This window comes from Pogoniulus pusillus, chromosome 30 (genome assembly GCF_015220805.1).
Source record: "Pogoniulus pusillus isolate bPogPus1 chromosome 30, bPogPus1.pri, whole genome shotgun sequence".
Classification (NCBI taxonomy): Eukaryota; Metazoa; Chordata; class Aves; order Piciformes; family Lybiidae; genus Pogoniulus; species Pogoniulus pusillus.
The window spans coordinates 13,512,367-13,536,914 of NC_087293.1; the positions used below are offsets into that span (position 1 = coordinate 13,512,367).

Genomic DNA, 24,548 nt, shown 5'->3' on the forward strand with positions numbered 1-24,548 from the left:
ACATGGCTCTTGGGTAGCTGGGACTTGTCCCACAAAGAGCTCTGACAATTAAGATGAGCTCTTGGAAGCCTGTTTGTTATTTGCAGAGGCACCAATGGTGAGAGGAGCGATTTGAGCTTACATGTAGTTAGGGACCTGCAGTGTCTGACAATGGGGCTATTACATTTCAAACTCATCTGGAAGTCTGTAGGGCTGGTAATTCTTTCTAGCACACTGCCTTGCAGCTGTCAAGCACGGCAGTGAACAAGCATTAACACACATCAGGGTGTGTTGCAAACTTATAGTCAACTTTTGTGAGAGAATGATTGGAACATCCCTTAGCAGTCTTTTTTCTTGTTAGAGCTGTGGTCTCTTGCATCTGGTAACCAACCTCAGCTGTGGCCAGTACCTATAACTGAATGTTTTACTGCTCCCAAAGAGGATGTTTGGGTCTATACTTGCCTGTCTCGTTTGTGTTCACAGATTTGGACACTAAACCTTCCTTTGCCGTCAGAAAACTTTTACTGTTCAGTAAATTGGCAGAAAGTGCAGGCTGGCCTCTTGTTGCCCTGGTGTGCAGAGCAGAAAGATATTTGTGCTCTGGGTAGATTTTGCCTTAGCAATCCCAGTGCTGTGTTTATGGAAATGCAAAAGAGCAGGGACTCTGAGAGAGGAGAACCCTGAGGAGAATGCACTGGGCTCTAGGGCAAAGCCACTGGTTGTAAAGAATTGTTCTTCAAGTCACAAGTTGATTCTGGGTAATGCTGCGTGGTGTTGTGACAGTATTAATAACCTCTGTCCATGAACATGGTGAGGAGGAAGAAGATCAGATCAGAACCTGTTTGTTTGCAAAAAAACCTAAATACTGAATTCCCTGTGAGTTAGAGAGTGCTGATCATTCAGAGTATTGCCCTTTCCAGCTTTTGGGTTATTTTCTTCAGCATGTTCTCTCTGAAGATCTCAAAGAATTTTTAAATATTTCTTTGAGGTAGGGAAGCAAATCCTCAGTTTTCAAGTAGAAACTCAGAGTTTTCTTGGCCCAAATCATCTGGCCAAGCAGTGAGAAGAAGTAGGAGCAGCATCAACAACTCAGGAACTTTACTGGAGAGCTCCATTCTCTTTATTGAGCCTCCCCTGAAATTGTGCTGTAAACTTTCTAATGTAAGGGGCTGCCATTGCTCCTGTGCCTCTCAGGGTCTGGCATGGCTTAGTTGGTCCCTAGTTATATATATGTATTTTAATAAACATCCCTAATTGAAGAGAGCAGAAGATCTGAGCTCATGCGGTGGTGAGGCTCTGTGGGCAGAGCAGCCCCTTCCTTCGTGACGCAGCTGAACTCTCCTTGTGTCGAACACTGACCTTCATCCTCTGGGGCTCTGCACTTTGTTCCTGTTTCTCGTTAGTGAAATGAGTTTGATGGTCTCAGACTTGCTAGTAAATGGTTTCTACTTCAAAACAAAGTGCAGTTAGTTTGGCAGGAGAGTCCCAGGTCTGACCTAAAACTAAATTACAGCTGACCCTGAGACAGTGAGGCCCCTCCAGGTCAGGGACAAGGGCATTGTCAGGACACTGGGAGCTTGCACTGTAATTAGCAGCAAAGGTATCAAATACCTCCGATTCCAGCATTCCTGTCCTTAAAGCAACACAAGCATAAAATCCCAACATTTACTGCAGCCTCACTAAAACATAAACAAACCCAAAGCAGCAAACCCTAAAGGGAAGTAAGGCTGAACAAACTTCCATTGATTTTCTTGTCTGTTCTGCAGTAAATCCCTCCCCATCTCACACTGCCTCCCACAATCCCTTGTTCCCCCAGCACAAGGGAATGAATTTACCAGACGCTGCATCGCTTGCAGGGCTCCAGACTGACCAACCAAGTTGAGCACATTCTGGCTGACTGGCAGGACTGTGTAAGAGGAGCTTTCCTACTTCAAAAACTCACTTGGCTTCTGAGCTGCCCTCCCAACAAACATCACTTCTAACCCCAGGTTTCTTCAAACACCAGAGAGGCTCTTTTAGATTCCCCCTCCAAAATGTGATTTGTTTTAAACACACTTGAAGTCACAAGGACATGGTAACTTTTGGGATAGGAAAATGCTTGTACCAGCTCTCTTGGTGTCTAGCCTGGTAAACAGAGGGCAGGTTGCTATTGCAGCGAAAAGCATAGGGAGGGAACAGATTATCTGAGCATTACACTTCGACCTAGTCACCTACACCACTATGTACAAGGAAAGACAGATCTTGGCTGTGCACCTCGAGACACCAATCCTTGTTTGGTAGAGGATGCTGTGTGCCCACAGCTTCCCCAGGCCTTCTTTGAAAAGAGGAATATTTACCACATCTCCTTGCTTTTGATTCAAATGCTCCAAATCGACAGGCAGTTGGGGAAGATGCCTCAGTGTTTCCATCCGTCACAAGTGAGCAGTCTCCAAACCCCAAGTGTGCCTGTGAAGCAGCAGACTTGGTGATCCCCAGAGGGGAAATGCTGGAGCAGGGCAGGATGTACTACACAGGGCTTCCAAAAACACCCGTATAATCAGATTACAAGTCCAGTGAGTCAGGATGTCAGAAGCTTGAGTATGATCCTGCTATTTCCAGTATAACTCATGAGATTCCTCGCTTCTGGTGTCTCCAGAGCTGCACTGGGCATTCCTGCAAATAGGAGAGCAAAATCTGCTAACTGATCCATCACAAATGTGGCAAATAGATGAAACTAAACTCTTAAAAACTGGGAATGAGATTAAATCTTCGTAGGAGCCTTAAGGTTGAGGCTTTGTTGTTGTTTTTGTTGGGTTTTGTTGTTTGGTCAGTTGGGTTTTTGTGTGTTGTTTTGTTTGTTTTGGAGGGGTTTGTTTCTTTTTGTTTTTAATGTTAAGGCTCTTTATTTTACTACATGTATCTGACAGAAACTTTAAATTCCAGGAGTTACTGTGCCATTCCTACTTTAATAAAGGGATGGTTCCAATGTATATATGGTTATTTTCCACTGTGAAAGGGGATTCCTGTCATTTCTCTGCATCCCCCTTCTTTGACAGACTATCTACACGTTGCTTGCCTCTCAGCTTTGTGCTGAAAAATGTCTTGGACAGTTACTTTGGAAGGAGCTGGTCCTTAGCTGTTGTGGCAGTTTGGCCACCAGCCAGCTGGGAGCTCTGAGGGATACAGCTTGTGAATCACTTCTTGCTCCTGGTGGGAAAAGGGTCAGTGACTCAGTTTTCTTCTGCATGTGGAACTGCATGGGCATAAGGTAGGTGGTAGGACAAAAGGAAAAAGAAAATGGCATAAGAACCCTGATGTAGCAAAATCAGCCTTGAGGGAAATCCAGAGCAGGCAAAGGCGTGAAAAGATAAATGCTTAAAGGCTGTGAAAAGTGAGTGAAAGACACAAGGGCAAGAATGGACAAGTAGCAGCAAGAGCAAAGTATTTCCCACTAGACTTTGAGCAGTGCAGAATCAGAGCTCATCTTCTGCAAGAGGTTAGCTCACTGGGTCTGTGGCCAGGGCTATCATTGTGTCTTGGCGTCAAAGGATGGATTTGGAGCCTTTTCCAGCTCCAAACTCAACTTACTTAAGACTTAAGAGCTAGTGTAGTTGCTGTGGCTGGAATCTGTGGCTGCACCATTTCACATTCCCAATCCTGGAAGGGTTGGGAGCCTGTAAGCCTGAGCAGAGGTGCTGTGGCCTGGGGAGGGGGAAACTCTCCCTCTCTGGAAGATATCAGTCCTGGCTTCAGAGCACCAGTTCTGGTTGCAGTGCTGCAGAAAACCAGGAGTTCTATATACAACACCCCACTGGGCGAATTCATGACTTGCTGTAGACTATTCTACAGCAAAGAGAAGAATGACAGAGATGACTCCCAAGTGCATCTGGACCCTGACAGCCTCTCTTGCCTCTTCTGTCGGGCAGGGAAGAGGCTCAGGCAGAGGTTACGTGTAGAAAGCAGCTAAGCTGCTCTCGCAATCTGAGGATGAGAGCTTTGCCTGAGAAGACACTGGTGTCTGTCTTGATTAGGATGTGATGCTTGATGTAAGTCATGTGACAAGTACAAACAAAATACCTTGGCAAAACCTTGAGGAACCAGGACAGGCTGAGCTGCTTAAGGAGATTTACAGAGAGTATTTCTGTCCTGAGCATTTGCCTTGGTCTCAACCTTTCCTCTCTCAGGACCTCCAGCATGCACCCTGGATTTTAAAGATGCTCTTTTCTGCTCGTTCCTCCATATAATCCATAAACCTCCTCAATTTTCTGCTGATAAGTTTTACAGTGTAGTCCCAGTTACTTTACATCCCCCTAGTACCAGGATGCTATAAAGTTGTTTTCTGAGAAGTGCTGTTGGGATTTATGGAGTAAAGGTCCCATCATCTTAGATTAGAAATTAAGTCTTGAAGAAATAGGAGAGTTAAAAGCCAGTGTGACTGTTGTAGCAGAGGTAGGAAATCGATTATGTCCTGAAAGAGGGGATGAAGAAACAGCTTCTGCTTGCTCAGCTCCTGTTTGTGTGTTGAGCCAAAAGTTCTCTGTTTGCTCTTGTAAGTGCCTCTTCCTTCTGGGTTCTGCTCTGGGACAGTGCCAGCACCCAGATTTTCTGCCTCCTGCAAGCACCTCGGTGGAGGACCCAGCCCTGCTTCCCCTGAGCCCTGTTCTTCCCTTGCTTCCCTGTTCCTCTGGACTCGGGTATCTGGAAAGCCGATTTTAGAGGTCCTTGACATGGTGCTGACTTCAGCCCTGGATGAATAATTCACACATGCATCAGACCTGCAGAGGATGTGCAGATCAACTGATAGTGCAGCATCACCGGGCCCTGCTTCAGAGGTTGCTTACTGGAGGCCCAGCATGTCACTGCAGGGAGACACTGCAAAAGCCATGTGCAGTGTGGTGTTCTGATTGGGGAGCTTCTTTTCTTTCCACCCCCCCCCTACTCCCTCCAACATACCAGGGCACAGGATTTTATCTTCAGTAGAGAGCATTTTTTGTAAATCTGTTAATGCAAAGCCCCATTTTGTCTAAGATATCTGGCAGCCATTGTGCTGGCTGAGGCACTCACACCTGACCCAGACGTTTTTCTGTTGCTCCTATTTACCTGACTCAGCCACAGACCTTTTCTCCAGTCCTGATGGTGGTTGGTGCAGCCTGGCTCCATACTGTGCTGATCCTTGCCCTGACGTGCCCATGGACCACAGCCTTTAAAGTTCTGTGTTACTGCTCTCTTCTCTAGCTTCTACCCTTGTATTGGATCACACTCAGAATTCCCCTTTCTATTAGACAAGCCCTCACTTTTGCCTCCTTTGCTCCAAACTCCTTCTGTCCTTTCTGCTCATGTGATGAAGGAACCATAGAAAACAAGGGCAAAAAATGGCACCCAGAGATCACCTCTGCAACTGGGCTGGGGAAGAGCCTCTTAACTGTAATGCTCTAGTAAAGGTCTGTTTGGGGTTGCTGGAGTGAGGACTGGGGAGAGCCTAGGTAGGAGCAGAGATGAAGCAGGAAGCAGTGACTAGTGGGAGTCTATGACAAATGGTAACTAAGAGCTTAGAGAGGAGGTGGAGCTCAGGGCACCTTCGAGGAGAGAGGTCTCATTTGTCACATCTGTTGTTACTTTCTGTCACTTTATATGCACTCCTTGGAGGGTTTTGATAAGGAGGGGGGAAAAAAAAAGAAGTGAAAATGTTTTCATCTCCTCTTTGGAGAGGGGGTCCCCTTGCAGACTGCACCAGAGAGGTGCCCCTTGCACAGGGCTCAGGCTGGCGTGGTGCTGGATGCTCTCTGTGCATGGAGCAGTTCCACTGTCAGAGCTGAGTAGTCAGTGTTTCCTCCCTCATTTGCTGGACAGATTTAGATAGGATCATGGAGACTAGACACCACGTAGTAGTTTTTAGAGCTTGTAGAGAGGGAGAATAGCAGGAAGGGCTCTCTAGTTTTTCCCTTAGCCATCATTTCCAGGACAGTGAGTGGAAGCCTGCAATCTCCAACTATCTTTCAGAGACCTCTCTTTTCTGTGGCTTTGTTCTGAATCTCTATGCATCACTGTACAGGTTCTCTTGACGCTGTGTTCTGAGGCTCCAGTGCCTCTTGCTGCTTTGTGGTGACTGGGGTGGTCTCTGCTCCTTTTTTTCCAGTTATGCCAGTCGTCTTTATTTACTCTTACTACTCCCACTTCTCCTGCTCATTATTCACTCACACCTATGTTTCTATTTTCCCACCTTGCGTACAATGCTGTTCCTCTTGTCTATTTCCCCCCACTCCCTGCCCTTCACTGCTGTTTTCCCATTACAAATGTTGCTTTGTGAGGTTTGTTAGAAGCAAAGAAATCCTTGCTGCCTTTGCAGCTATTCCATTCTTCCTGTGTCTGACTGTCTCTCCCCTCAATCTGAGTGGAGTCTGAATAATTAAATTTCTCTAAATAGCTCTTCTCCTTGACTGTGCCTGACTCTTGCCCCAAGCCAGCTCCTGCCAGGCAGGAGGTGGCTGAGCAGTGGGTTCCCTTCAGGGCAGGCACCCTGGCTGCCTTGTGCATGGGCTACCAGGGAGGTTTTGCCATCAGCCTTTCCAGAGGGTCAGCATCCCTTCCAAATAGGCACCAGCACCACTGGAAGTTGCTGCCAGGGATTGGCATTGCCCCCAGGCTGCCTACTGAGCTGCAGTTAATATCTTCCAGGTTTGCATGTGCAGCATCGAGACACAAATAATGCAAAAATGATCTGAATTCCAGTTCAAGTTTGTTTATCAACTGTCCAAACTAAATGAAAAGCAAAACTTCTCCTAGTACCCAGCTGCCCAAACCTCCTGGTCAGAGACAGGTCCCCAGGACACAGTCTTTCCCTAAGCCTCATATGATGAGGGAGGAAAAGAGGCGGCTTTTGCCCTGCTCCTCCCCTAACCTCCACTTTTTGGAACCTCCCTCTCGCCATGAATAACTCCAGTGTCTGCCACTGGTGCTGGGCAGAGCTTTGCCAATCATCCTCCTCAGCAGGAAGTGGACATGATTTTGATAGTGTCACTCTACCACACACGAGATGCTGAATAGCAGCAAGAAAACTGAGCAGTTTTGTTAATCTCGCTGGTGTTTGGCAACCTCTCAGCAGCAGCCACAGAAGCACTACAGCTGTCTGTCTGCAGCCTCAGGAACACAATGCTGCATTCTTTGATATTCGGCAGATCATCTTTCCAATCATAAGGTCTGGAACGTTTTATATATTTACTGCTCTGTGAGGAAAGCTTCCTACTGTCACTAATCAACAGATTTTTTTTGTCAAGACCCACTGTACTGTGCGTTACACAGATAAAGGAATTGATCGTTGCAAAGCACTTTGGAGGCCTAAGGTGGAAATACAAAGTACTGCCTGTATGATTTGGAAAGGGCCTTGGAATAAGTTACACGGTGCAGTGTCATTCCCAGTGATGCAAACCCAACCACAACCTCCATCCAGATCTTCCTGAAGGCTCGCTCACATTGACCCTGTTCTCCCTCCTCCAGTAGTATTTTGGTGGAGAAAAAGAGAATAGAATACCAAGCATAATACAAAACCCCAAAAGATACAATGAAGCATTTTCACAGTGTCCCTCAGAGTGTCCTACTTTATCTGTCTTCCAAATAACCCACACTTAAAGCTATAGCAATGCACTGGTACTAAACCAAAATACGTTATTCTTCAGTGTGTCCAACGCCAAGATCTTGTTTCTTTTTATCTTTCTTGTGTTTGATAAGCATTAGTACTGTTGGACAATTATGGAGCATAAAACCTGTGCCAGGTAACTTGAAAATGTTGGTTCACCCTTTGGAGCATTTGCCATCCAAATCAGAGAGAGCAGATGCCAAGAGGCAGTGCAGCAGCCTGGGCAGTGTGGGCAGAGTGGAGGCAGCAGCAGTGGCTTTCTGACAGCACAGTCACCACCTTCCTGGTTACTCAGAATGTTCAAGGGGAGATGGCCAGGATGCTGCCTCGGTAATGCTGCTCCCACAGGTCGTGCAGCCCTTCCCTGCCACTGCCAGCTGCAGTACCACCTCTGCAGTTGCTATTTATATTTCTCTTCAGTACCAGCCCAGCTGCCTCTCAGGGCACCTCCACCCAAAGCAGTGACTTCAGCCCTGTGGAATCAGAAGTCTCTGGAGAAGCAGCTCAGCCTTGTCTGGTGGCAGTGGGAGCTGGGACTGTTATGTGGCCACAGCTGGGAAGTTGTGTATCTCAGTGCCCAGAGGTGGCAACCAAGTCGCTGGTGTTAAGTGTGTTGCCTAGTTAGAGGGCCAGGAGACAGGGTAGTGTCACTCACCCTGCTCAGGAAATGGAGTGGGTGAATGGTGGTTTGGCAGAGCTAACGGGCAGAAGATGAATTTAACTCAGCGTTGCAGCCACAGGCTGAGCCCATGTAATGAAATATACCATTGCAAAGTGTCATTAAAACAAAGGTGTCTGGTTCCTCTCCAGGAGGGAGATGAGGTGTATTGGCACATGGAAACGCAGTTCGGAGAGAACAGGAAGAACGGTCAGATGAGGATGGCAGCGACCTGAGAGCTGCCGATACCGCACTTTAGGCAGCAAGAGACTAGAGAGGAGTCTGTTGTTGGAAGGATTGAAGATGCCTACGGGGAATACTTGGCAGCACAGTGACACGTACCTGGGACTCTGTCACACCCTCTTGCAATGAGAGGGGTTCACAGCAACTGTCAGGCTTGTGAGCTGTTTTCATATGCCACAGATGAAAGCAAGTGCTTTCCCTCAAAACAATACACAGCACAGTCAGGAGAGACTACAACACTCATGACGAGCTTCACAGGCACTTCAACTCTTCCTTGCTGTGCTCCTCCAGCCACCCGAGCTGGGTTGCCCAACAGCAGAGGCAGAGAGTACACAGACCTGCTCCAGAAGCCATCAGCATGTGGATGAACTTGTGTGGCAATGAAGAGAGACTGGAGGTTGGCACGACTCCATCAGTTTGAACGGCCAAGAAGCTGTGCCGTGACCTGAGGGCCAGCCTCGCACCCCACGGCTGAGCCGCGGGCAGACGGGAATAGCCTGGGCCGTGCGAACCCGGCGATGCCGCGGCGCTCCAGGCAGCGGCTTTGCTCGGGGCCCGACAGCCGGTGCAGCCCAGGCAGTGCCATGGAGACCGGGCAAGCGGTGAGGCCGGGCAGCTTCTGACCCCCGCTGCGTCCTCGCGGGCTGCGAGGGGCCACGGAGATGCCGAGGCGCTGGGAAGGCGCTTCGAGTATCGGCGCCGAGGCTCCCCGCTGCCCGGCTGGGGTACCTGGACGAGAACGGCAGCCTCGGTCGCGCCCTCGGTAGGAGGACAGAGACGAGGGCCAGTCCTGGGCCCATCCCGCGTCGGCTTTAGCCCTCCCGGTGCCTGCGCCCGCTCGGCGGCGGTGAGACACCGGGGAGTGAGGGGGGTGTCCGGGGTCCACCGCAGAGACCCCGAGCGCACCGAATCCGGCCTGGCTCCACCGCGGCAGGGCTGAACCCGCTGCCCTTTGTCCGCCGCTCCAGGGCAGGTGCGGGCGGCGTGGCCAGGGCACAAAGCCACCGCAGGCTCCCGGGCTGCTCCCGCGGCCGCCACCGTGCCCAAGCGCGCTCCCTCAGCACGGTGCGGGCGCGGCTCCCGGTACTCGGCCCCGGCGCCGCCGGCGGATTTTATGCGCAGGGCGGCCGGCGGGCCGGCGGGGGTGGGAGGAGCCGGGCAGGTTGTGCCCGCCGGGCCCTCCTCCCTCGCTCCCTCCCCGCCCGGCGGAGAGGGGTCGGGGGAGGGGGCAGCATGGCCTGTCCGTCCGGCCCCTTTTCCAGCGCTCATCTGCCCCGGGAGTGCGGCGCCGCTCCTCGCAGGGAGAAGAGGTCCGAATGGAGACAGACGGCAGCCAGCCCGGCCTCGCCTCCCCGGACTCTCCGCACGACCCCTGGTACCTCCGCGGTGGCCGCCCCCAGCCACCCCCATCGCCCCCCCACCCCCCCACTCCGGTCCTAGCCCCGGCCCCAGCCGCGGCCGCCCCCTCCCCCCGGCCCCGGCCGCCCGGCCCGGGCAGGCGCGGCGGCGGTGCCGCTGCCAACATGGCCGATCCGCGCCCTCCCCTCCCCGCCCGGCCTCGCCGCCGCCGCTGCCGCTACCCCCGCGGGGCGCCGCGGCCCCCCGGCGCGGCCCCGCTCACGGCTCTTTCCTTCCTCCCGCAGCAAAATGTTCATCGGGGGACTGAGCTGGCAGACCACGCAAGGTGAGCGCCGCGGCGGCCCCGCACCTGCCGCTGGGGCCGGGGGTGGCGGGGCCGGGGCCGAACCCGGCCGGGGGCGGCGGGGCCGGGCTGGGCTGGGACACCCACGGTGGGCGCTGTGCTTGCAGAGGGCTTGCGGGAGTACTTCAGCCAGTTCGGCGAGGTGAAGGAGTGCCTGGTGATGCGGGACCCGCTGACAAAGAGATCCAGGTGAGAGGCCGGGCCCGCGCCTCCCTTCGCCCCTGCCGCGGCCCGGCCGCCACTTTAACCAACTTTCTCTCTTCTCTCTGCATCCCCTCTCCTGCCCGGGCTGCGGGGCTCAGGGGCTTTGGGTTCGTCACGTTCATGGACCAGGCTGGCGTCGACAAGGTCCTCGCCCAATCCAGACATGAACTGGACTCCAAGACGGTGAGATGACTTCTCTCATCTCAGGGGTGTATTTGCCGGTGGAGCGGCGGTGCGGGGAGCAGCCGGCTATTGCGATGTTTGATTTCCAGTTGGAGGTTGTAAACTATAGATGCCCGATACGGATCAATCGGCCCTTTCTGTGTCCCGCTCACTGGTGGCTAATGTAGCTGCCATGCTTTGACCCAGGTCTGCGAAGTCTAGAGGATGGTTTTTCTCTTGTCCGTTGATCTTAAGATCTCTCCAGGGAGTAATTGTGGTCCTCTCGGAGCTGGGACACTTGAGCGCGTTTGGGGCGAGGACTCACACTAGGAAATGGATGTGTCTGTGTTTGGGCAGAGGGGAGCCAACTCTTTCCTTTATTGCTGCTGAGCACTGTTCCCTCCCCAGGGGTGCTGTTCCCCAGCATCCAGGCCCCGCTCCCGCCCCACCCCCCCAGCCATGGTGGCCTGAACCCTCCCTTGGGCAGAGCCCCTCTGTGCTGTGTGCCCCAGAGACTCCCCCGTGGTTTTCTCCTGGTGAAGTTTTTGTAACGGTCGTGGAGATCTGAGATTTTATTGTTTCTGAGCGTGGTCAGCGCCCGCCCATGTGGGCCACCACTGACCTCTCAGAGCGGCTGTGACTCTGGCCCTCACTTGCAAATGAAGGCTGATTAGGAGCCCTGGCTGGGCCAGCAGAAAGATTTCGCTGGCTCCTTGGGTCAGCGTTGTATCGTGACTGGTCCAGCTTCGTAAGTCAGTGGCCCACGGGAGATGTGCGGGGAGGGGTGAGGTGTCGGAGTGGGAGGTCCTTTCTCTTTAGTTTTAGTGACTTGCCTTCTCCTGAATTCCTTATTGCTGCCCTGGGGTGAAGGTGAGGGTAGGGATGGGGGAGTGGCGGGGGCTGCGAGGGGGTGAGGCTCCGGGTACGGGCTGCTGAGGAGTCCAAATGTGCAACTTTATTTCTTGCAACGTGTGGCTCAGACATCCTAGCCTTTATCTTGGCAGCAGGCAGAGGGCGGGAGAGCGAGACCCCCTTTCTTAGGGTTTACAGCGTGAGTTGCAGCAAGATTTATGTCTGTTCCTGTTTAACTGCCTGGATCGCTCCCTTTGATGTGCACAGGTCCTTCCTCCCCACGGGAGCTCCTGGTGAAACCTTCCCCAGCCTTCCTGGCCGAGGCTGGGTCCCCAGGACTCCCAGCCTTCCTCTTTTCGGGCGTGATGTGAAGTGAGTTTTGCTCTGGGGGAGGGTTATGGTGAAGTCTTTTGAGGGGAGGGCCCAGGGCTTTTTTTTTCCCCACTAGCCTATGTCAACACGGTGTCTGCTCAGCTAGTCCCATCATGAGTCTGTGGGCTGGCATAGGCCCCTCTTGGAAGGGCAAGTGATGGATGACTGCTGTAGCACTAGTTCTGAAAGCGTTTGGGTGCCAGGAGTCCACCGAAACCGACGGTCTCCATTCTTCCCTGCGAACTGCTGCTGCTGCCTGTGCGAAGCTGCTCTGCAGCCCACCCTGCAGCCGAGGAGGGCGGGGAGGGACCGGCAGCGCAGGAGTGGACAGGCGGCAGGAGAACAGAAGGGCCTCGTGGCGCAGAGCGCATGGGGACCGGCCAGCCATTGAAATTCCCAGCTGCATCTGCTCTGCTCGCTCGGTCGGCGCGGCACAGAGAATGGGGGCAGTTTCATCAGGGCCCTTCTTTTGTTAGGAACTTTGATCCTTTCCTCCATTCCTTTTTACTTTCTATTTAGTGTGGTTTTCAGATGGGTCAGATGTTTTGGGATGTTTTACCTGGTGAGAGGTTGATCTTGTACCACTTTGAGCCTCTATACACCTTTGCCCTGCTGAAAGGCTCTGGTGTGAGTCATGGGTTAAATGACACAAACTCATCTGAATCTTAATTTAGGGTTTTATGGAACTTTGCAGGAAAAGGTCCTGTCCTGAAGGACAGCCTTCTCTTGAGCCTTGGTGTCTCCTGGCAAGCAGCACTTTATAGACAGTGTTTGCCCAACTTGTTGCTTTGTTGTACTCTGGTTCTTCCTACCCTAACTAGGGCTGTTGGCCCAATTCTCTGAGGAAACCTTGTGCTCTTCGGACTACTCTTTGTTTTTAAGCTAGATAGCAGCAGCCTACAGGATTATTTATGGATATGCTTGCTATGTGAATTGGCTTTGCAGTCTCAAGGTAAAAGATTTGTGTGACTTTGTAAAGCTGTAGCTGGCTGCTGCCTTGAGCTCCTTTTTGTGCTCTGCGAAGAGCAGGCTTGGCGCTGCTGGGTCACCCTCTTGTTTCTTTGTTGTTGTTACTGAGTTTTTGTTGTTTGGGTGTTTTTTTTGTGATCTGTGCCTTTTGGGCATCACAGAGCAACAGAGCAGAGGTAGCCATGGAAGTGTGATGAATGAACAAACCCAGTTCTGAAGTCTGGTAGATCCTTACCTGCCCTTTCCCTGCTTTGAGGCACCAACAGCGGTCAGGTTAATGCAGGAGTTACCTGACCTGAGCTACTAAACTCTGCCATAGATGGCCTGAAGAGCATTGCTGAAGAAACCATCCAGCTCACTGGTACACCTGCAACATCAGTGGGATTCCTCATCCCCTAAGCCTTGTGAGGTGAAGTGGAAGCAGTTTGTGCTCAAGTGACTTCTACTCACTGCAGCCTGGTCTCAAGGTTTTGTGTTTTTGGATACAGTCTGAGCAGTTCTGAATGCTCTTAGTCTTAGCAGATGTCTATCTAGGTTTTTAAAAAGGATCCATTACGTCAGTGGGTGACACTGAAACACAACTCCTCCAGGGCTATTTGTTTTAACACCAGAAATGAGGGAATAAGGTACCAGTCCTTTTGCTTTAATGAGAAAGACTCTAGCCACCAAGGCACAGTCCAGTTTGAGTAACTTGAGTCCAGCACTGAACTTGCTCCCCTCTGCGTGTTCCCAGGCCTGCCCCTGCAGTCAGTCGCCCTGGCCTCCCTCTACCTGCAACAATAGCTGGTTGTGCAGAAGAATTTGTGAAATGACTGCCTGCTCCCTCCAGCCAGGAGGACACGTTATCTCTGCCCAGTTGATCACACTCAGGGTAATGAGAAAATGAGGCTGAGCTTAGCATTGCTGAGTATGAAAGCATCTTCTTGGCAGGAGCTGAATGACACTGGCTGAGAAGTAAAAGACAGTAGATTATTGTTTTTGCTTATTATCTGCCATCAACCTCCTGGTCTCCTGCCGTCCCCTGTCCTCAGAATTCGCTGTGGGTGTCTGCACTAGCCAGGAAGCGGGGTGGGGGGGGTTGTGTGTGTGCATGGGGAGTGGAGGAACGGTTCAGATGCCCCAGGGAGGCACTGGAGGGTATGCTAATATGCTGGCGATTGGAGCTTGGGGAGGGAGGTTTATTTTTGAGTTTATTTGTGCTCTTCACTTTTGCCTCTGTTTACTTACGTGCTGAGTTTATTTATGTTGTAGGCTGTGAGTCAGGATGGAGGTGGGGAAGGCAGGGAGAGAAGCTGGTGGAAGGGCGCCGGGAGGCCAAGCTCTGGGGCTGTGTGACAAGTGAAAGGACGTGGGACGGGAGGGCGGCCAGACTGGAGAGCTGAACAAAGCGGTGAGAGGAGCTGGAGAAACGCAGCTTCCTTTTGGGCTGTTTGAGCTGCTGGGCTGATGGGACGATGCTCCGGGCTGCACTCCCAGTTGCAGCCTGTCCAAATGCGGGGATGAGCCAGACCTGCCTTTACCACAGGTCTTTGTAAGCTGATTTGTAGGCCTGGATCATCCCTGACGTGATGTAACTTTACAGGAGTTGCTGTAAAAATAGGCTGTAAAGAAAGAGATGGTGGCTGAGGAGGAGAGGAGGCTTCGTGGGCGTTTGGCTTGCAGCTGCATTAGTGCTGTCCCGGCTTTTGTGGTGGTGTGAGGCCAGTGCAGGCAGGCGCTCATCCCTGCTGAGCCCAGCAGAACGCGCGGCACCTGGATGGCAGCGTGGGGACAGCAGCTCCGGCCGGCAGCAGGTTTAGAGAGAAGCTGAACAGGCACAATGGAGGGCTCAGCCCGGGGAGGGGACGCATCGCGCCATTGTGTGCGGCGCAGGCTGGGCAGGGGGGCAGCGCGCTGCCCTGTGGCCACAGCCCCTGCAGCCTGAGAGGCTTTGGGCTCCTTGGTTTCGTTCCTACCGTCCTGTCTGCTCTTTTATTTCTTCACCTTGTGTTTTGTGGGATGAAGTGGTTGGCTTTTTGTGTGCTGCCTCTCTTCTGTCCTGCTCCTGCCCAGGTGAGCTCTGTACTTACAGGCAGAGTAGAGGGGGAGAGCAGAAAGGCAGAAGGCAGCACTTTTTAATGTGAGGTTGGTGATGCAGGGCACCCAGGGGCAGGCCAAGTGGGAGGGTGAAGCCCAGCCCGTTAATCCCAGCATGTGACAGGCTCTGGTGTACGTCTGACCGGTGCTCAGCCAGAGACAGACCACTGCATGCTGGGACTTGTAGTCTCCCTGGATTATACCTCACTGAGAGGGAAATATGTCTGCAAACAGCTTCATTTTATGCACCTGGTGTAGGCCCTTTGGGTTTTTAGCAAGGTGCCATGTGGGCAGAGACAGCTGTGTGTATGGGGGAGCCCAGCACAAGCACATTCATCTGTTCTTCATCTCATCTCTTTCAGATTGACCCGAAGGTAGCATTTCCCCGCCGAGCACAGCCCAAGGTAAGCATTGTGGGCAGCCCTTGCCATGCCAAAGGCCAAAAGTCATGGTGGTGAATCTTGTTCTTTAGTGCAAGGTTGCCTGATGTTTGCTCAGGACTCACCTGGAGCAGGAGCTGCTGTGCTGCACTGCCAGTGTGATGTGCTGCGCTCCTGTCAGGCTTCCAGTGCAGTGCTGGGGCCTTGCATGCCGCTGGAGGAACTGGGAGGCCTCTCAGTTATACTTTAGGATGCACTAGTTAGAGGTGATGAAATAAATGCTGCCCAGGGTGAACTGAAGCTTCCTGAGGTTGTGACCAGTGCCTGTAAGTTTAGAGGACAGCCCCATGCTGTGCTGTGATACAGGTGGGAAGAGGGTCCTGCGTGTGCATGTGTGTGTACAATAGGTGTATTGCAGGGAGTGGGAGAAGGATTTAATGTTGTGAAATGCCCTTGTGTGCTTCAGCACTGGAAAAGGCAGAGGGAGTTTGGTGTTGGACCAGAAAGAAACCAAAAGGCTTCAAAATGCACAGTTGCAGGAACTGTTTCCAGGCGTGCAGCTAGAAACTTTTAACTGAGGAGGCTAGAGACTGTCTTTAGACTTCAGATCTCTCTTTAACTTTGCTCTTTGATGGCAGCTTTAAAGTTTAGAGTCTCTGTTCCAAGAGCTGTCATGGGAGAAAGCTGGGGAGAAGCAGTGTTGAGAATCAGAGAGGGAAGAGAAGACTGGTGCCGGGAGGGAAGTAGGGGGGGATCAGGCACTGAGAACAATTGGTGAGCAGGTATCCCGAGTAACTGGAGCCAGGAAGCACATGGTAGGAATTGGGTTAATTCCATTAAGCAGTTTGGTGACAGAAGGTGCTTTAGTGTTAGAATGGGCTGCTCTCCAAGCCAGGGAATTGCTGCGGATTAGCCCTGTGCTCCTTGGGGTAATTAGGACCATGTGTTCCTCTGAGAGCAGGGGTGTAGCCAAGCAGCTACAGGGAGGATGCAGCTGGAGAGCTGGTTCAAAGGCTGTCGGTGTGCCTCAGCCTGGCAGCAATGGCCCCTCTCAGGGTAGTGAGTTTTCTTTCTTGTCCCAGCTGCATGAGTGACAAGTGGCAGAGGGATCTTTGCCTTCTTGCAAAGGTGAAAGAGATTTAACAGAGTTGACCTGGCTCCACTGAAGTGACTGGACAGTGGGTGTGAAATGAGGCTTCCTCCATGCACGACCAGATACACTGCAATTTGTGAGCAGGAAAGGTGAAGCTGGGGAAGCCTCCCAGTGCTGGCAGGCCTCCTGCCAATCTCTCTGCTCTGGGAAGCAGAGCAGCATCTCCGGGGGAGCCCGGAGGAGGCTGGCTGTGCAAAGTGGCAGGAGTGCGGGAAGTGCTGGAGGGCTGGGGAGGAGACAGTTGCCTTAGCACCTTCAGGGTGGTGCCAAGGGAGTGGCAGCAGGTTAGTGAGGGGAGAGGCTGGTAATATGAAGTCCAAGGAGGAGGGGAGGCGGTGGCTGGGTGCTGGCAAGCATGATGGGGTGGCGTGAGGGCGAGAATATGAACTGAGGTTTGTCATGGGATGCTTTGGCCAGAGAGCTTCAAGAAGGTGGAAGCTCAGCTGCAGCAAAAGGGGCAGGCACTTCCCAGCAGCAGAGGGCAGTTTGTGACCTTCTGAGTCTTGTTCTCTGCTCACTCTGGGTTTATGTGGTGAATTCCTGTCCTTCCTTTTTCCAGATGGTGACCCGAACGAAGAAGATATTTGTGGGTGGTCTGTCTGTGAACACTACTGTGGAGGATGTGAAACAATATTTTGAGCAGTTTGGGAAGGTAAGTCTCTGGAGTGATGCTGGATCAAAGCTGTTGCATGTGGGGCAAAAAAGTTTTCTGAACTGTGGAGGTGGGATTAGGAGCTTGTAAGTCTTTTGCACAGCATTAAGCAGATTGAAGGTCAGTTACAGATACTGAATGACTGTCTTAGCTTTGTTAGGGGCTACAGCCAGTGACTCCTTGCCCTGTGGTGATTTGAAACAAAGAGTGTGCTTGTGCCTGGAGTTGGTAGGACCTGGGCTAAGGGATTTCCTTGGTTTCCCAATTTTTCCCTGTCCATAACGCTTGTGTAGGTCATGGATTTGTGTTCTGTTCAAATGCTGGAGGGAGGTTTGCAGGCACTCCTGACAGAGTGGCTGCAGCATCAAACCTGTAACTCAAAGCCTTGTGACTGATATTTTGGTAATCCTTTATTTAAAACAAGCCTTTTGGTCCTGAAACTTCTCACGCTGAGTCTTGGGCAAGTGGTGTTGTTAGTTTTGAATGCTTGAAGAAAATCTGTCATCATGGCTGTCCCTTATGTTGGCCTGGCTCTTCTGTGCCAGCTGATGGCTCAGGGAAGGGTGGGTTTCTGTGGGTGGAAGTTTCTTGTGCTGTGATCAGTGGCAGCCAGGTGTGCAAACTGTGAGTTGGGACTGAATCAAAGGCTAGAAAAGGGCTAAGTCTTGGCCTTTCAGTCCCCTGTCAGTTGTATATGAGCATCCGCAGAGGCAGTCTTGATAGTATTAGACTGAAGGATCCCAAGACTCTTTTTTTGTACCCAAATGGTCATATCTGGGACAGGGCACAGTGACTGTTGCACTGCTGTTGATGGTGTTGTGCGTGGATTTGCTATTAGGGTCAGAAAATGTTGGATTCTTCAGCTCTTGGGATCCTCCTGCCTGGCTAGGGGTGGAAAGAGCATAGTTTGCCTGGCACTGATTTCGCTAAGATAGCATCATGGATATGGAGGGAAGAACCATGGGAGCCACAGTGTCAAGAATGAATGCTTTGGTGTTGATTTTCATCTGAAAGATCCTGTGAAAGGTATATTAATTGGTGAAAGGAAGTTTTGTAACTAATTTTGACATATCACAGCAACTTTTGGGCAGGAGGTCTGGAACAGGTGTTTGCTCTGTATCTTTGTTCATTTGCTGAAGTCAAAACTGCATGTCCTGGAATACTATCGTGGCTGCAACGTGGGGCTCCTGTGTATTTCTGTTCAATGCTAAGAGGAAGTGGCAACAGCAAAAGCAGTCAGATGTTGTCATGGCTGGTAGTTGTTAGCTCTGTGCTACAATTTTTCTGTTGGAAATAAGTAAACTCTTTTGTGACCCTAAGACTTCTTCTATAGTGCAACAGAAGGCATCACCACTAAAGATGGTGATGTCTGTGTAGTCTGAAGGTTGTTAGCTTGACTTGCATGGGCTTCAGTTCTGCTGATGGATGTGTTTGATAGAAGAAAATGTTTTGGGCGTAATCGCCTTTTAACCGTAGCTGAGCTCATTTGAAGGAGAAGCATGCCATGCAGCACTTGCTTTACAAGCAGTTAGTGCTCTAGTCTGAGCAGTCTCCAGTTGTTTTGGGGTTTTCTGCTGTTGTGTTCCTCTTATTCAGTGGTCATGTGCTGGAAGGTATCCTGATGTCAGGAGTCCGGCAAGAACTGGTTGTGTCAGATTGTTTTCTTGGGACTGGGCAGGAGGGAGAGGTCTGCATAGCTCAGTGCAATTTGCCTCTGAAGAAGCAGCATCCTGGACAACATCTGGCCCTCAATCTGTACGAGGTTGGGACAGCTGGCCTCTTGGTTTTGGGGAGTCTCCATGGGGAGAGGTCAAAGATGGTGAGATTGACTCTCCCATTTTCAGGACAATTTTCATTACAGCTGAGAAGAGACTCCTCAAAGCTCATCCTTCCTGCTCCACACCCATCTCCTTAGGCTAACTCTCAGATCATTCACTGAAGGCCAGGAGAATTGTTTCCTGAGAAGTTCTCTGTGGAGGGTAACTCCATATGGCTGATGGGCAGGATCAGTGGGAAAGCATATTTCAGAGGAAAGCCTCTAAGGCCATCAGCTCTGGGTTTCTGAGCTCTGAATCTGCTGATCTGTGGTTTCTAGGGATAAGAAAAACTTGTTGCCCTCAATGTCAGATGTGACTCATGCAGAACATGATTTTGGTACACAGGCTCTTTTGGTGTTTGTGATGCTCTGGGGCCTCCTAGATTTCAGAGGTCTTCTAGGATCCCTTCTTTAGAGCTGTTCTCTCCACAAGTTATGGCATCTTTACCTGAGAGGTGGTAAAGCTTCAGTCATCCTCATTTTGAAATGTTTGTCTGAAAAAAAATATTTTCCAAGTCATTTGTACCAGTGCTACATCTGGAACTGGATTGGGACTGTGTGAGAAGGAATTATTATGGATATTCTTTTAAAGCATTTCCTTGGAGGACTGACAGAATGAGGAAATGGTTTTGTCTGTTTCCTCTTATTCTAAGTGGCCCCACACTTTTCTTGGATCTAACAGGAGAAAACTCACTCCTCCTTCCTCCTGCCTGTCCAGAAAGGCATGGAGATGCTTAGGATCTAGAGAGGAGAGAGTAAGGAGTACCAAGTCATCCTGTCTTGATTCCTTAAGATCAAGGAACCAGGTTCCCAGAGGTGATTTTTTTTTAGACAGTCTTTGTGAATCCAGTAGCAAGCTCAGTGTGGATCTGAGCATCAGGGAGAGACTGTCCTCTGCTTTTGAAGACAATGGAGTGCAGATTGCTGAATGGGGTTTGTGTGAAGGTTATCTTCAGGCCGCAAGCCTAAGTGTGTGTTAGATTTGCCACCACTTAAGGCCTCTAAATTACAGTAGATGCTTTTTGGAAACTACATTTTAGTCCAGACAGCCTGCACATGCTGTAGAGTTCTGAGAGGAAGTGCTATGGCCTGCAGAACAGACGAGGTCAAATTAGATTATCATAATGTTCTCTGCAGTCCAAATCCGTGAGCTGCAGTTTGCAAGTTTACCAAGGCAGCTAATGTCAGTGCATTTTGGGTCAGCAGCAGCAAAAAATGGCAGTTTGGTTGGACTGGAGATGAAGTAGGTTCCCATTTACTAAAATAAGGTTCCCTAAGTCTCACTGTTTTCATTTTGGCGTTTCTGCTTACTCTCCCTATTTCTTGTCTTCTTTTCTTTCCTTGCTGGATCCCCAAACCTCTCAGCCTTGTAAACCAGAAGTGGCAAAAGAGAAATTAAAATGTATGAAGGGGAAATCCATGAGTATTACTTAGGGATAAGGGAAGAAGGGGAGAGACTGGCATCCTGGTCTTCATATCAAAATGCTTGGTTTTAATAGGCACAAAAGGTGAAGCTTCAAAGAGGATCCCAAATGCAGTGTGAATTTCTCTACTTCAAAGAGGAATCACTTTTTTTTCCCTCCTTTTTCTTTCCAAAACTCTGAATGAAAAATATGGGCTGTTGTTTTCCTGAGGAAGAAAACACAAAGGGTTTGGGTTTTTTTTAGTACAATCAGACTGAGAAGTGCTCTCAAGCTGGCTATGGTTTGTCAGGTGCAGTTGCTAAGGCTTTGAACATAGCGGGATTGCTAGGAAACACTTCTGGCTCCAAAACTCTAATCTCTCTGAGATGCAAGCTAAAGCCACGGACATGTTTTCTAAGGGAGATTATTTTCACAGTTGCAGGACAGAAGTCCTGGAAAGAATTGCATTCACAGTATGTGTAGCCAAGTGTCTTGGCTTAAGTTGGACATGTTGGAGATCTTCGGACTGGAAAAGGAAGTATTTCAACAGCCTCTCTAGAGGCAGGCTACCACCCTCACTGAAACCTGAAACAGAGAGGAGGAAGATTATCTTGCACCTACCACCTCAGGCATAGCTAGTCCTCTGCTCAACATGTATGAGGATGCTTCAGAGGAGCTCAAGTCCCAGCTTCCTCCTCTACTTAAACATGTGTGAACATGTTCTGCATTATTATTTTAGGGGAAAGGCAGTTGTCCACCAGAGAAATCCCTTTGGACCATTTGGTTTCTGATCTTGGAAGTGAGGTTATTGGTTTCATATCGTGACTGAACATTTCAGATAATCCATTTCTTTTTGAAGGGTTGGTCTGATAAAGTTTTACACTGAAGAAAGTTTTAAAAGTTGCAAGATAGGAGGCTCTGAACAAGATCCTTTGTTGTGGAGCTTATCTGAGATGTGAAATCTTTGCCCTAGGATGTGATTGCTAAAATTTGCATAGACTCCGAATGATCAGACAAATTCATGGAAGGTCTTTTAAGTACACAGACACCCTCTAGACTTCAGGAAACCCCCAAATGACAAATAGCTTGGAAGATGATGAAATACAAGATGCAGTGGTAAAGGACATGGCTTAGCACCGGAGTTGGTAGTGTTGGTAGAGTTAGGTAATGGCTGAGTTTGATCTTCAAGGTCTTTTCCAACCAAATTGATTGCATGATTCCATTCTGGGATTTGTCATCATATCCTTCCTTGCCTTGTCTTTGTGTTCTTCCAGTGGTGGGTGTTGTTGATATCTTGGGGAGGGTATTGGGCAAGGTGGACCTCTGCTGTGACTTGGTGCAGCCAGTCTCCTTTTTGTCATTAGAAGTTGATCAGTTCAGAAACTAGAAATGAGGGGTCCAGACCCAATTCAGGTATTTGAACTCATAGGGGTTTTGCTTCACTTCTGCACATTTACGAAGCAGAAGTAAAAGAAATATATTCACAGTGACATCTTTGCATGAGTTACTAATCAGTTGTGGCTCCAAGGGTGCTCCAGAAGTGTTTAAAAACAGAGTCTGACTCTCTCCCTGGGCCTGCAGGTAATCTGCATGTGTGGATGAGTCGGTCACGAAAGCTCAGCCTCTCTGTGAGGCAGATCGTGCCCAGAGAGAGATCTGCTCTCTAAAAATACCCTGGAAGCAAACAAGGAAGAAGATCTGCTGAGGTCTGAGGATGATTTTGACCTTTAGGCTGCCATCTAATACTCAGACCAAATTCAGGACCATTTGCCTAGGACAGGTTCTGAGATCTCACTTGGGCAATGACTTGGGTACTGTCCCAGCCAGGAAAAAAACACAATATCCAAGGTGCTGGATGTGATGAGGGTTTGTGTGGCTGGCACGAATGCATATTCATGTACACCTGCCAGGAAATGGTGTGGCTGACTTGGGTATATGAAATGGGCTTTCCCTGCTTGCTAATTGGGGAACCTTTAGATACTGACAGGGAATTTCTCTCAAAGGAAGACCTGTTCTGTGCTTACAGTGGGCATGATTTCCCTTGCTTTGGATCAGGATAATGTTAATTAATTAATCCTTAATCTGCTGCTCTCTGGAAATTTTTGGGGATCAAAGCTTCTTGTCAACCTGCTGTGGATTTCCAAACTGGATTTTTGGATTTTCCTCTGCAGATCAGAGGCCAATTTATGCAAATTCTCACGCATAACGTGGTTGCAATGAACAGATGGGGAGGGGAGGAGAAGGGGAATCTGATCACCTCTCTTGTGGCAGTAGGCAGTTTGGCTTCTGGTAACAATGCCTCTGGAACAAAGGGTTCTCTGTGCTCCGCATCTGGTAGGCAGATAGCCAAAAATGCAGTAGCACTAATGGTCATTCAGGTATTCAGTGGTTCATTTGATATTTGCCAGGTGCCCGTGGTGCAGTGCAGGAGCGGGCAGGAACACCTGGACAGGCTGCGCTGCTCACCTGTGGCACGGAGCAGGCTCTGTCCCTTGTCTGAGTCTTGTTCTCAGAGTTTTGGGAATAGCTGTACAGAGCAGGATAAGGTGCAGCATGCCTGCTCCCGGGAGCTGGGCTCTGGGTTGGTTCATCTTCCTCCCCACAGTCACACAGTCCTGTTTGAGCAGCTGAGAGAAGCTCACAGGGTTGTTTATGCCCTCTCTTGACAGGATGGCCAAGTGGTTTCTAGGTAATTTGGTTTGTATTTCCCCTGTTGAAGCTGTCTCAGCAGTTGTAATTCTGCCCAATTTTACTACAGCTATGTTGTCATGGTTCTTTCTAGGACGGGCTGAGCAATCTTTAGTCGCTGTTCAGGTAGAAGATGCCTATCTCTGCAAAGCCTTTGCTTGAGACTTAGAGCTTTCTTTAGGATCTATCTATGTGCAGGGGCACCAACATCTCTCATCGAACTTCTCTTGAAAGTTTTTATTATTATTATTTAAATATGCCAGAGGCTGTCATTGGCTTCCTCTTTTTCAGACGCCTGTGACTGTCTCAGGACGACTGAATACTAGAGTGGGACTTAGCCACTGAAAACAATAAGGCCTTTTGGTCAAGGCCAGGTGGATTGTACTCCTCATAGCTGTGCACCTGAATGTGCTGCCTAGGCTGAGGGCTGCTTTGGTGGAGTCTCTGTTCGCCCTTTTGTCTCCTGTCACCACCAGACTGCTCTCATCAAAACCCGGTGCTGAGCTGAGAAGGGCCTGTTTGCTCCTCTCGGGAAGGTGCCGCTTGCTGCCCTCCCGCTGGAGGTCTCAGCAGTGAAAAACCACAGAATTAACCAGGTTGGAAAAGACCTCTAGGATCATCGAGTCCAACCTATCACCTAACCCTTCTAATTAGCTAACCCATGGCACTAAGTGCCTCATCCAGCCTCCTTTTAAATATCTCCAGGGATGGGGACTCCACCACCTCCCCAGGCAGCCCATTCCAATGCCAATCACTCTTTCTGTGAACAATTTCTTCCTAATGTCCAGCCTTAACCTGCCCTGGTGCAGTTTGAGACAAGAGGATTCCCAGGGACAAGCCTTTTCTGACTTTCTGAATGTGTTATCTCCACTGAGTCAAAGCTTTCATCTTTCTTCTACTCCCACTCGGCCTCCAAAAGCTAGGGAGAGCCACTGGAAACACAGTTCAGAGGAGGTGATGTTAGCCATCACCTTGGGTGTCAGGCTCAGAGGTGTGGTACCTGCCTCTGAACTGCCAGGTACATCCAGGGAAATAACCTTCTGTGGTAGGCTTCCCTGGGGAGGGTGAACATGAGCTTTTGGGACCCCCTCTCTTTTCTCTGATGGCTTTGACTGCCATGGCTAAACACTAAGAAGGGCAAAATTCCTCAAAATTAACCAAACCTTGAACTTCTAACCTCAAATGTTGGATAACTGCAGCCTGAACCCAGCACGTTAAAAAGTTCCCTGGGAAACAGCCTTGACCACTAAGGTAAACAGTTTTCCAGTAAGGGGATCTGCTTTTTTGACTGTGTTTAAAGAATTGAAACAAATATTTATTTAAGGGGGGGTGGTGGCAGAGGGAGAGAGAGAGAATGGGGTGGAAGACGATTCACCCACCAGAAAAACTGTTGTTAAAGTAGTTTTGATCATAGGTTATTTCCACGCCCTATTACAAATGAACTTGGGCATGTCTCTGGATCTGCTAAGTGCTGTTTTCCACACGCTTCCACATCCAGTTGTTGCCATTGGGGGCTTGCTGGAGAGGGCACATGCCTCCATCGCTGTCTGGCTGGAGGGCCCAGGCCCCGCTCCTGGCCGTGTGTCCGAGCAGCACCACACCTCCGCGTCCCTGCTGCCCCTCACGG

At 50.3% G+C, this 24,548-nt stretch overlaps 1 protein-coding gene across 2 annotated transcripts in view; it reads left to right on the forward strand.

Annotated features, from left to right (window-relative positions):
• The first annotated feature begins 9,783 nt into the window (after window positions 1–9,783).
• MSI1 (musashi RNA binding protein 1) overlaps window positions 9,784–24,548 on the forward strand; it is a 30,795-nt gene continuing 16,030 nt past the window's right edge. For both annotated transcript variants that reach the window (XM_064169016.1, XM_064169017.1), the window contains exons 1-6: window positions 9,784–9,867; window positions 10,136–10,176; window positions 10,302–10,383; window positions 10,497–10,581; window positions 15,192–15,233; window positions 16,922–17,014. In XM_064169016.1, the coding sequence (XP_064025086.1) occupies window positions 9,809–9,867; window positions 10,136–10,176; window positions 10,302–10,383; window positions 10,497–10,581; window positions 15,192–15,233; window positions 16,922–17,014 (402 nt within the window). In that variant the 5' untranslated portion in view covers window positions 9,784–9,808. The remainder of the gene's footprint in view (window positions 9,868–10,135; window positions 10,177–10,301; window positions 10,384–10,496; window positions 10,582–15,191; window positions 15,234–16,921; window positions 17,015–24,548) is intronic.